Source organism: Oncorhynchus clarkii, chromosome 13 (assembly GCF_045791955.1).
Source record: "Oncorhynchus clarkii lewisi isolate Uvic-CL-2024 chromosome 13, UVic_Ocla_1.0, whole genome shotgun sequence".
Lineage (NCBI taxonomy): Eukaryota > Metazoa > Chordata > Actinopteri > Salmoniformes > Salmonidae > Oncorhynchus > Oncorhynchus clarkii.
In genome coordinates this window covers 60,763,673-60,776,132 of record NC_092159.1, presented here as the reverse complement: position 1 = coordinate 60,776,132, position 12,460 = coordinate 60,763,673, and the positions used below count along the sequence as shown (strand labels likewise).

Genomic DNA, 12,460 nt, shown 5'->3' with positions numbered 1-12,460 from the left:
CATCTCTCTCTGCATGTGCTTCTTGGAGCCCAGCTTGTAGGGAGGGATGCCTTCTCTGTCAGGGAAACGCACAGGATACACAGGTCAAACAGCCAATCAGACACAGCAATACACACACCCAACCAGGAAGCAGCTCATTGGTCACCTAATAGCTATTTCAATCACCCCCCATTTAACCCAGATAAAAAAATACAATATATTTCAGGTCAATTCTGAATCTGAGGTGTAGTGAACAAGAGGTGAACATTGGATAGGGTTTCTGCTAGGTCTCAGGTCAGTGTGTCTGACAGAATAGGGGATTTCATCTGCCCTAAAACTGACACTCATCTCCAGCCATGGCTCCCTGAGCAGTGGGCACTTCACCACACATCCCTGCACTTCCTTTTAACTGAGCCCAGAAAGGATCACTCAGCCCTGAGAGCTGTGCCAGGCTTTAGCTGTTAGCATTCATCACCAGCAGTATACACAAAGTTAGCATTAGCATCCTGCCATTGACTTGCCCTGGAATCCCACTGAAAAGACTAGTCTAGAAGCAAACTATACTGTTTGGAAGGTTAACACACAAACCCACTGATCAAAGTGTCAGTCCTACAGAGAGAATGATCATAACATGGAGGCTAATAAAACATCTCTCAGATCACCCGCCATATACATTCTGCAATCATAGTATAGGGCCCATCACGCCACCGGGCAATCCAATCATAGTATAGGGCCCATCACAATCATAGTATAGGGCCCCAGGGACAATCCAATCATAGTATAGGGCCCATCACACCGGGACAATCCAATCATAGTATAGGGCCCATCACACCTGGACAATCCAATCATAGTATAGGGCCCATCACGCCAGGACAATCCAATCATAGTATAGGGCCCATCACACCGCCAGGACAATCCAATCATAGTATAGGGCCCATCACGCCAGGACAATCCAATCATAGTATAGGGCCCATTACGCCAGGACAATCCAATCATAGTATAGGGCCCATCACGCCAGGACAATCCAATCATAGTATAGGGCCCATCACACCGGGACAATCCAATCATAGTATAGGGCCCATCACGCCAGGACAATCCAATCATAGTATAGGGCCCATCACGCCAGGACAATCCAATCATAGTATAGGGCCCATCACACCAGGACAATCCAATCATAGTATAGGGCCCATCACACCTGGACAATCCAATCATAGTATAGGGCCCATCACGCCTGGACAATCCAATCATAGTATAGGGCCCATCACGCCTGGACAATCCAATCATAGTATAGGGCCCATCACGCCTGGACAATCCAATCATAGTATAGGGCCCATCACGCCAGGACAATCCAATCATAGTATAGGGCCCATCACACCGGGCCCATCACACCGGGACAATCCAATCATAGTATAGGGCCCATCACGCCAGGACAATCCAATCATAGTATAGGGCCCATCACGCCAGGACAATCCAATCATAGTATAGGGCCCATCACACCAGGACAATCCAATCATAGTATAGGGCCCATCACACCTGGACAATCCAATCATAGTATAGGGCCCATCACACCTGGACAATCCAATCATAGTATAGGGCCCATCACACCAGGACAATCCAATCATAGTATAGGGCCCATCACGCCGGGACAATCCAATCATAGTATAGGGCCCATCACGCCAGGACAATCCAATCATAGTATAGGGCCCATCACGCCAGGACAATCCAATCATAGTATAGGGCCCATCACGCCAGGACAATCCAATCATAGTATAGGGCCCATCACACCAGGACAATCCAATCATAGTATAGGGCCCATCACGCCAGGACAATCCAATCATAGTATAGGGCCCATCACGCCTGGACAATCCAATCATAGTATAGGGCCCATCACGCCTGGACAATCCAATCATAGTATAGGGCCCATCACGCCATGGACAATCCAATCATAGTATAGGGCCCATCACGCCGGGACAATCCAATCATAGTATAGGGCCCATCACACCAGGACAATCCAATCATAGTATAGGGCCCATCACGCCTGGACAATCCAATCATAGTATAGGGCCCATCACGCCTGGACAATCCAATCATAGTATAGGGCCCATCACGCCTGGACAATCCAATCATAGTATAGGGCCCATCACGCCTGGACAATCCAATCATAGTATAGGGCCCATCACGCCTGGACAATCCAATCATAGTATAGGGCCCATCACGCCTGGACAATCCAATCATAGTATAGGGCCCATCACGCCTGGACAATCCAATCATAGTATAGGGCCCATCACGCCAGGACAATCCAATCATAGTATAGGGCCCATCACGCCGGGACAATCCACAGCCTATGGCTGACATAGTCAAAATACAACTCTGTCTGATCTAGTATTGCCTTAAGGTACTTCGTTCACACCAAACAACCAAGAGCAAAACCCAGTGTTTCTCTCCCGGGCCAGGCGAGCCCTGCCCTATAAAACATCAGTGTCTCAGTGACCCAGCCTAGCCAGTAGTGCACCCGACCGCCACTTGTCTCACTGTTGCTTTGAAAGCTTTGAAATCCCAGTCATGCGCATTGCCCCCCTCCCCTCGTCGAACCGCTCCAGTCTTCATTTGGCAAGCCTGCCTCTGATCTCCCCACATCAAAAAGCTGGTTTGTGAGATAAGGTAATGTTTGAAGTCTGCGCAGCTGCATTCCCCAGCGTCCAAGCAAATCCATAAATAAGATATAACCCCCCCCTTTTATTTTCTTTATCTAGAAATGAGACATGTTTGGTGTGCCGCCCAGCCTTTTCAACAGTCATAAAGACAGAGATATTCTAATCTTAAATGAGCTGAGTAAAAAAACAACAACCAGGAAGCGTGTGTGTGGCTTTGGAGGCTTTCGTCTGTCGCTGTTACTAGGCCTGTACTATCAAAGAGTCAGTACGGCGCAGGATACTAGGCCTGTACTATCAAAGAGTCAGAGTACGGCGCAGGATACTAGGCCTGTACTATCAAAGAGTCAAAGTACGGCGCAGGATACTAGGCCTGTACTATCAAAGAGTCAGAGTACGGCGCAGGATACTAGGCCTGTACTATCAAAGAGTCAGAGTACGGCGCAGGATACTAGGCCTGTACTATCAAAGAGTCAGAGTACGGCGCAGGATACTAGGCCTGTACTATCAAAGAGTCAGAGTACGGCGCAGGATACTAGGCCTGTACTATCAAAGAGTCAGTACGGCGCAGGATACTAGGCCTGTACTATCAAAGAGTCAGAGTACGGCGCAGGATACTAGGCCTGTACTATCAAAGAGTCAGAGTACGGCGCAGGATTCTAGGCCTGTACTATCAAAGAGTCAAAGTACGGCGCAGGATACTAGGCCTGTACTATCAAAGAGTCAAAGTACGGCGCAGGATACTAGGCCTGTACTATCAAAGAGTCAGAGTACGGCGCAGGATACTAGGCCTGTACTATCAAAGAGTCAGAGTACGGCGCAGGATACTAGGCCTGTACTATCAAAGAGTCAGAGTACGGCACAGGATACTAGGCCTGTACTATCAAAGAGTCAGTACGGCGCAGGATACTAGGCCTGTACTATCAAAGAGTCAGTACGGTGCAGGATACTAGGCCTGTACTATCTAGGGCTCTATACCGGTGCTTTGATTATGCCTGTCTAGATGGTCACTGGTCAGGCAGTCAGAAAGTTACAGACTCGTATCATAAACTCTTTATAACTGCTATACTCTAGTAAACCTTCTAAACCACTCCCTTGGCTGTAAAATAAAGTTATTTCGATTTCAGACAGGATTCTTTAGCTAGGTCGTGATTCATAGGAACGACAGTTTGCGAGTTAGCAATTCCAGTGATAAGTGTCATGTGATCCAAAGGCCCAAGATCATCCTGAAGAGCTGACTTTAAGACTACATTACTGTCAAAGACAGGTGATGAATGGAGATATCCTATAAAGGCTGTTTACCATCGGGGAAAATGTTCCCCAGTTCCAGTCTACTTAAGGGGTGGCTCTACCATAGGCACCAATGCATTAGCAGCTGGGTCTGGTCTACTTAGTTCATTGACTTTATATGAAGCAGAGAAAAATGAGCTCATGAAATGTATTGCTTTCTCTCATGTCTCTGATTACGGCCATGTGTCATGAGAAACTACAGCCATGACTCGAAGACTTCATCTCTCCCACCATGGCAACACTTCTCCTCTAAATCAGACTACAAACATACTGTACTAGGGAATGGGGCTGGAGCATGCATTGTAAGGCTGGGGTCTAGGGCCCAAGGGGGGGCTAAACGGGGGTGTAGCCTAATGGTTAGAGCCAAGGCTAGGGCCTGGGGATGAGGTCTACAGGCCATCCTGTCCCTGGTCTGGTTCTACTCTGGCCAGTAGGCCTCTGAGGTGTCAGGAGGAACAGTCAGGCTTATTTCACGTGGGGGGGGCTCCTACTCTCCCATCCACTAGCAGGGCTGTGTGTGTGTGTGTGGGGGGCTCCTACTCTCCCATCCACTAGCAGGGCTGTGTGTGTGTGGGGGGGGCTCCTACTCTCCCATCCACTAGCAGGGCTGTGTGTGTGTGGGGGGGGGCTCCTACTCTCCCATCCACTAGCAGGGCTGTGTGTGTGTGGGGGGGCTCCTACTCTCCCATCTACTAGCAGGGCTGTGTGTGTGTGTGGGGGGCTCCTACTCTCCCATCCACTAGCAGGGCTGTGTGTGTGTGGGGGGGGGGCTCCTACTCTCCCATCCACTAGCAGGGCTGTGTGTGTGGGGGGGGGGCTCCTACTCTCCCATCCACTAGCAGGGCTGTGTGTGTGTGGGGGGGGCTCCTACTCTCCCATCCACTAGCAGGGCTGTGTGTGTGTGGGGGGGCTCCTACTCTCCCATCCACTAGCAGGGCTGTGTGTGTGTGTAGATTGGTGGTCTCAAGAGGGTTCCCTATTCCTGACAGTGCGAGATTCCAGGTGAGCTGTACCGAGGCCTAGAACCGGAGAACTGTTCAGGTTCAGCTAAGAGGCTCTGAATCAAAACTCTTTCCCAGAACGTTCCCAAACATGACACTCTTCTCACGATAGTAACCATCAGTATACTCCAGACCAGAGAGGCTCCAGTCCTTTCCCTCAGAAAACACACCATTTAAAACATGACCCTCTACTTACACACTGCTGTCTGTCATGGACATGGAGTCGTCTGTCGTGGCGTCGCTGGACACCTCGCTGTCGTTGGTGCTGGTGGCTGGGGCAAATGAGCCCACATGGTACGGGTTGACCGGGTCCCCTCGCCTGTGGGACCTACACACAAAGGACAATGCAGTTTAAATACGTGTGTCAGGTAGCAATATATCAGATATACACTAGTACCTTTCATCTGTTTAGACCACAGCTAAGGCCATAGGGCGCTTATTTCTCTTCTTGTGAAATAAGAGAAACTGGGTTGTAGATATTTGTGGACCTATGCTGCCAACTTGAAACTACTCCCTTTGTGTGTGTGCGTGTGTGTGCGTCTGTGTCTGCGTGTGTGTGTGTGTGTGTCTGTGTGTGTGTCTGTGTGTGTGTCTGTGTGCGTGTGCATGTGCGTGTGTCTGTGTGTGTCTGTGTGTGTGTGTGTCTGTGTGTGTGTGTCTGTGTGTGTGTGTGTGTCTGTGTGTGTGTGTGCGTGCGCGTGTGTGTGTGTGTCTGTGTCTGTGTGTGTGTGTCTGTGTCTGTGTCTGTGTCTGTGTCTGTGTCTGTGTCTGTGTGTGTCTGTGTGTGTCTGTGTGTGTCTGTGTGTGTGTGTGTGTGTGTGTGTGTGTGTGTGTGTGTGTGTGTGTGTGTGTGTGTGTGTGTGAGTGAGTGAAAGAGAGAGAATGTGTGTGAGAATGTGTTGTCACGACATTAGTGTTGTGATACTACTATACCAGATTTTCCTTGGCAAAAAAAGAAGACGAAGCCGAAGACGACTTAAAATCTAAAGGTCCTTCAAAACCTACTTTTGTAAGATATATACTATAGCTTGCCCAAACAAAACTAATGTGACTCTCGGTGACAACATAAGGCAGTTTTTTTCCAACATTAGGACCGTTTTCCTCAAGAAATTATGTCCACTTCATGTTTTGTTTTCTTTGATTCCTAGTATGGTGACAGTGGTATCGTGACAACACTAGTATGGTGATAGTGGTATCGTGACAACACTAGTATGGTGATAGTGGTATCGTGACAGCACTAGTATGGTGATAGTGGTATCGTGACAGCACTAGTATGGTGATAGTGGTATCGTGACAGCACTAGTATGGTGATAGTGGTATCGCGACAACAATAGTATGGTGATAGTGGTATCGTGACAACACTAGTATGGTGATAGTGGTATCGTGACAACACTAGTATGGTGATAGTGGTATCGTGACAACACTAGTATGGTGATAGTGGTATCGTGACAACACTAGTATGGTGATTGTGGTGTCGCGACAACACTAGTGTGGTGTGTGTCTCAGACAGTAATGACTTGGAGTTCAACCACACTCCAGGGCCTGAGGAATGTGACAGGGTTCTCTCTCCCTGGGGGGGGGGATACCTAGTCAACTGAATGACTTCAACTGGAATTTGTCTTCCCCATTTAACCCAATATCCACGTCTTCGGTGCCCGGGGAACAGTGGGTTAACTGCCTTGCTCAGGGGCAGAATGACAGATTTTTACCTTGTCAGCTCTGGGATTCAATCCAGCAAGTTTCGGTTACTGGCCCAACTCTCTAACCACTAGGTTACCGATCAGAGTCAAACTGGCCCTAAAACTGACCAATCCCTCTAGCTGTCTCTCACCGTATTGGCATGGGAAATCTATGTTTACATTGCCAAAGCAAGTGAAATAGATAAACAAAAGTGAAATAAACAATAAAAATAAAACTCTTGCTTCACAGCCCATCACCTCCTGCTGTGATGCATTCCTACCCAAGCAGAGGAAACTAAGAAAGGGGGGAATGAGAGAAGAGGAGAAAGAGGGAGAGAGAGAACCTGAGCTCACAGCCAGGTAAGAGAGGGAGAAGAAAAAAGAGGAAGTGTGAGAGTGTGTAGGGAAAGGAAAGAAAGGAGAGCAGAGAAAAGGGGGAAGCAGGGCCTCTTCTTTATGAGCAGCCCACTGGCAGGCGAGAGCCAGAGAGCTGGAGAGGAAGAGAGAGAGGCGCCCAGCATGACTAAAGCCATAGGCCCCAGCTCCAACCTGACCTTCAGAGGGGCTTGCAAACACGCAGGTATTTAGCACAGCTGGCCTCACATCTCTCTCTCCCTCTCTCACCCCCCCATTCATTATTTTGCTTTCTTTCAGGAAGAGACCCCCCCACCCACCTCCTCCCAGTCCCCACAACCCCTTTCTGTCCTTCCTTTCCGCTCGATATCCCTCTAAAGTACATCTAGTCCCCACATCCCAGTGTTTTCTAAGGGAAGAGATAAAAGTGGGGAAGAAAGAGGAGAGAAAAAAGGAGAAGGGGAAATCAGAGGAGAATCACAGTAAACAAGTGAGAGAGAGGGTGAAAAGAGAGCGAGGGAGAGATTGGGGGTTTTAAAAAACATTGAACGAGAGAATGAGTCTGCTGTCGCTGCTCGGTGGTTTTTGAGAATAATCTGATTCAGGGAGAAGAAATGAGTTCCACATACCAGGGAGAGGAAAGCAGCTAGATGGGGAGTCAGGGACACCAGTCTGATTCAAAACAACACCTAACCAGGTGATGGAATAATGGAGATCGGTCTGAACTGAAGCCTCACTGGGACACGAACCCATGTCCTTCTCAATCCTCCTATGGGGCAGACTGGGTTGTCAACACAAGTTCTTCCTGGTCCCACCCCTATAGTGTGTTGATTCTATTGACACTTTCTAGCCCAAGCAGAGCCAAAATCCAGCCAAAACCACTAAGAAGTTGCCCAATTCCCCTCCCTGCAGGCCAAACACCAGTCTGGCACCAGGGCTCTAAAGCCTGATAGACTCCCTCTTTAGAAATGTTAAACTTAAGTGGTTCGCCTGACAAGTCAATGGCCATTGATTCATGACAACCAGCTGGCCTTGGGTTGGGCCTCATCAGCTGATTCGGGTCCCTCATCCATATACAGACCAGCAAGTGAATGGCTTGTTGGATTAGCACATTAGCAAGTTGTCATATTTCACTCCCATTAAGATAAGGCAAATACAATCTGTTTATATAGGAGCAGTAAGGGGAGGATACAACTGAGGTATGATGATATGAATAAATATTCACCTGTAGCTACGTGGTCTACATTCTGCAAAACACCACTCCCTTGTCACCCACTGAACATCTGACATGTATAGAATAGATATTACATACACATATGACCATGAAGTCCAGATAAGTGAAACCGAACCACTGCTCTGAAGTGGCTCTGAACATTTCAAAATGACTAGCCTACTATTTGTCATGTTTGAGATACAAGGAGATGTATCCCTATCCTTAGAAATGGCCAAAGCCGTGTGTGGCTGAGGCACAGCATAGCAGAGTAGTGGCATCATGTATTATTGGCTGACAGGCTGGGGCCAAGGCCAGGCGTGCTCTGTTAACTTCCCCTGGAAGGCGATCCCTCTATCTGCTGAACTATTTCAAAGCTCCGGAAACTGAGGCAAGCCAGCAGAGGGCTGCACTCTGTCTAGAGAACACCATTTATATACTACACACACACACAGAGACAGAGAGAGACAGAGAGACAGAGAGAGAGAGCTAGATGGGAGAGAGAGAGAGTAGGGGGCTAGATGGGAGAGAGAGAGAGTAGGGGGCTAGATGGGAGAGAGAGAGAGAGAGAGAGCTAGATGGGAGAGAGAGAGAGAGAGAGCTAGATGGGAGAGAGAGAGAGCGAGAGAGCTAGATGGGAGAGAGAGAGAGCGAGAGAGCTAGATGGGAGAGAGAGAGAGCGAGAGAGCTAGATGGGAGAGAGAGCGAGAGAGCTAGATGGGAGAGAGAGAGAGAGAGCTAGATGGGGAGAGAGAGAGAGGAGCTAGATGGGAGAGAGAGAGAGAGCTAGATGGGGGAGAGAGAGAGAGAGCTAGATGGGAGAGAGAGAGAGAGAGCTAGATGGGAGAGAGAGAGAGAGAGCTAGATGGGAGAGAGAGAGAGAGAGCTAGATGGGAGAGAGAGAGAGAGAGCTAGATGGGAGAGAGAGAGAGCTAGATGGGAGAGAGAGAGAGAGCTAGAGAGAGAGAGAGAGAGAGAGAGAGAGAGAGAGAGAGAGAGAGCGCTTGATGGGGCAGAGAGGGTGAGAGAGAGAGAGCTAGATGGGAGAGAGAGAGAGAGAGAGAGAGAGAGAGAGCTAGATGGGAGAGAGAGAGAGATAGATGGGAGAGAGAGAGAGAGAGAGCTAGATGGGAGAGAGAGAGAGAGAGAGAGCTAGATGGGAGAGAGAGAGAGAGAGAGAGCTAGATGGGAGAGAGAGAGAGAGAGAGAGAGAGCTAGATGGGAGAGAGAGAGAGAGAGAGAGAGAGAGAGAGCGCTTGATGGGGCAGAGAGGGTGAGAGAGAGAGAGCTAGATGGGAGAGAGAGAGAGAGAGAGAGAGAGCTAGATGGGAGAGAGAGAGAGATAGATGGGAGAGAGAGAGAGAGAGCTAGATGGAGAGAGAGAGAGAGAGAGCTAGATGGGAGAGAGAGAGAGAGAGAGCTAGATGGGAGAGAGAGAGAGAGAGAGCTAGATGGGAGAGAGAGAGAGAGAGAGAGCTAGACGGGAGAGAGAGAGAGAGAGAGAGATAGATAGATGGGAGAGAGAGAGAGAGAGAGAGAGAGAGAGCTAGATGGGAGAGAGAGAGAGAGAGAGAGCTAGATGGGAGAGAGAGAGAGAGAGAGAGAGAGAGAGAGCTAGGGAGAGAGAGAGAGAGCTAGGGAGAGAGAGAGAGAGCTAGGGAGAGAGAGAGAGAGCAAGAGGGGGAGTGTGTGTGTAAAGTATCTCTCAAACAAAGCTAAAAAGCAAGGTGAGATGAAAACGCATCTGGAAACTGTCTATTTTGAGACAGTATATGTTATATCCTAGTTATTATCCATGACTTACAAAGAGCCATTGACGCTAGGCTAGTCACTGCATTCCCCAACATTTCCCTAATAGTTGGCTATAGTACGTGAAATAGGAAGGGACCCGCGTCTTACCTGTACCCCTTCTCCATCACTGTCCTCATAGACACTGTTGCCCTCAGCGCCTGGGCAGAAAGTCCAACCACAGAAGCCAGCGCTTTGGCTTTGAAATCATTACAACTCCACTCCTCTTCCTCATTCAGGGTGGGCAGGTACCCACACACCAGCTTCAGGCTACCTATCCCGTTAGGGTTCACATGAGCAGGGTTCTCGCCCCCGCTCCTCACATACTCGAGGTAAATGTCCGAGGTCAAGAACATCTGGTAGGGGCTCTCCTCCATGCTGGTCTGGATCTCAGTCTGTGCCTGGTCGAACATAGCCAAATCAATCTGTTGCTTCTTAATATTATCCCGAATGAAGGTTTTGGTCGCAGGCTTGAGCTGCTTGGCAACTATGCTGCTGGTGTCAATATAGCGCTTGTAAATAGCTTTGGCGACTCGCAGCGTTTTGGTATCCTTGAGGTCCATCTGCCTGAAACCATTACAGGCGAACCAAAAGTCTAAAGTGTCGACGCATTTCTCGCGCTCCAGGAATGTCCTAAAAAGATGAGCACCGTCTTGGTCCCCAAGAAGAGAATGCAACGACTTGGTCCACCGGGCTAGCGGCGAATCCGGTGACGCGCTCCCCTCGGGTTCCCCAAGTCCATCCTCGTTCCTCTTCGCAATGTAACCGGGAGGCGCGAGCAAAAGCGCTTTGACCGCGGTACCCTGGGGTCTCATCATGGCGAGTTTGCCGGGGTAGCACGGCAGCACCTCGCCCTCCTCCCCCGGGACCGGGGGACGGGGAGCATCTTCTCGGAAGCTATTGGCGATATGGTCCGATATAAGCGCTCTGCTCATGGCTCCGAAGGCAGCAGCAACAGAAATCCTGTGCGTTGTTCGCCTCAGAGCGCTACAACAATCTCCTCACTCTCTATAGTCAGCCGGGGAGCTTCTCTGCCAGTCTTCTCTCTGAAACAGAAGTATTGATCTAATCAAACTCAGATCCACCACAAACTTCAAAGGCATACATGCAGTAGAAGTATTTTCAGAACCTTTACAGACTTTGAGAGAGAGAGAGAGAGAGAGAGAGAGAGAGAGAGAGAGGAGGTGCGGCAGATTTACATAAATACTCAGATTTTATTTGGGTGCTCACTGACATACCTTCCTTAGCCAATGTTGGTGTTGAAAGTGATCATTAACATCACACGGTTTAGCATAAACTCATAGAACAGATGATGTTCCCATCATCTCGCTCCACTTCATTAACTACATAGGAAAATGATAAATCCAAGACCACAGAAACATGTTCTGTGCGGAAATATCAAGCAGACTAGATGGAATACAACACAAGTGCAAGAGAGAGACATTTGTACACAATAGCATACCGAAGATCGCCATCTGTGAGCCGGTGTTCTCGTGAACACCTCAACAATTAGCTGGCCATCAAGCCCAATCTGATCCTGAACACGCCGCAGCACATGTCCAGTACACCACCGAGCAACAGACACCAACCCACAACGAGGCATGACGCCACTTTCCGCTCACTATTTTCTCATCATTCGCGTCACAAAACAGCCAAACGGTCCAAATGGAATAGATTACACAACCCTAAACATATCCAAGAAACAGACTAACGTTACTAAACTAGGCTACAGGACATGTTTTGAAAACGGGATGGAGAGCGTTGATTTTGAACTGAACTTGCCTTTTGAAGTAGGCTAACCAAGGTAAAAAATGATAGGCGGGTTCTCTGATTCCTGTTCTACCAACATCATGAACCACAAATTGATAAACACATTTTTAAAGGCCTCCGAGAAGCAAGCTACGGTCCACGAGAAACAGGCTACAGACATGGAAGCAGAGCCGACAACCGATGGCTGCTAAACGCTACACTGTATTCTCCGATCAGAAGCTGTAACAATATCACCTTTCGAAGTTGTAACACTTGCTTTGCGGCGAAAGCGAATAAATCACCTCAATCCATAAATCGGCCGAATCGAGATCCTCATTAGCCTACATCGCCGTTTATATTCTGCACCAGAAATAATATACATGTGCAACTACCTAATTCCATAACGCTCTTCTATCTTTAGTGGGTAAAATAGGCTACATTGCTTCATCCAACCACACAGAAAAGTATTCAGATCTCACGGGGGGAGGAATTCCAAATACTTATATCGTGATGAATAGTCCTCTAAAAAGCGTATCAAAGTTTAGATAAAGTGCCCAAATACTTATCACAACGAAACGTAATCGCACAACACACCAAATGATAGTTGTTTGAGCTCTGTATCCAGCAAACTAAGTTAATTGCATACAGCCACATTACTTCAAAGAAAGTCAACAGAACATCAAAGGAACTCCAATGGGGCCAGCGCGAGGAACACACTCTTGTAACTTACCATCGATCCACGAGTTCGGTCTTCCAAAA

The 12,460-nt window shown here is 48.5% G+C and overlaps 1 protein-coding gene across 3 annotated transcripts in view; it reads right to left on the bottom strand.

The window, feature by feature from the left end:
* LOC139365191 (axin-2-like) overlaps nt 1–12,460 on the bottom strand; it is a 23,835-nt gene extending 11,375 nt beyond the window's left edge. For all 3 annotated transcript variants that reach the window (XM_071102647.1, XM_071102648.1, XM_071102649.1), the window contains exons 1-4: nt 12,432–12,460; nt 10,064–10,998; nt 5,118–5,249; nt 1–55 (exon numbers count right to left, since the gene is read on the bottom strand). The exon at nt 1–55 is cut by the window's left edge and continues 48 nt beyond it. In XM_071102647.1, the coding sequence (XP_070958748.1) occupies nt 1–55; nt 5,118–5,249; nt 10,064–10,887 (1,011 nt within the window). In that variant the 5' untranslated portion in view covers nt 10,888–10,998; nt 12,432–12,460. The remainder of the gene's footprint in view (nt 56–5,117; nt 5,250–10,063; nt 10,999–12,431) is intronic.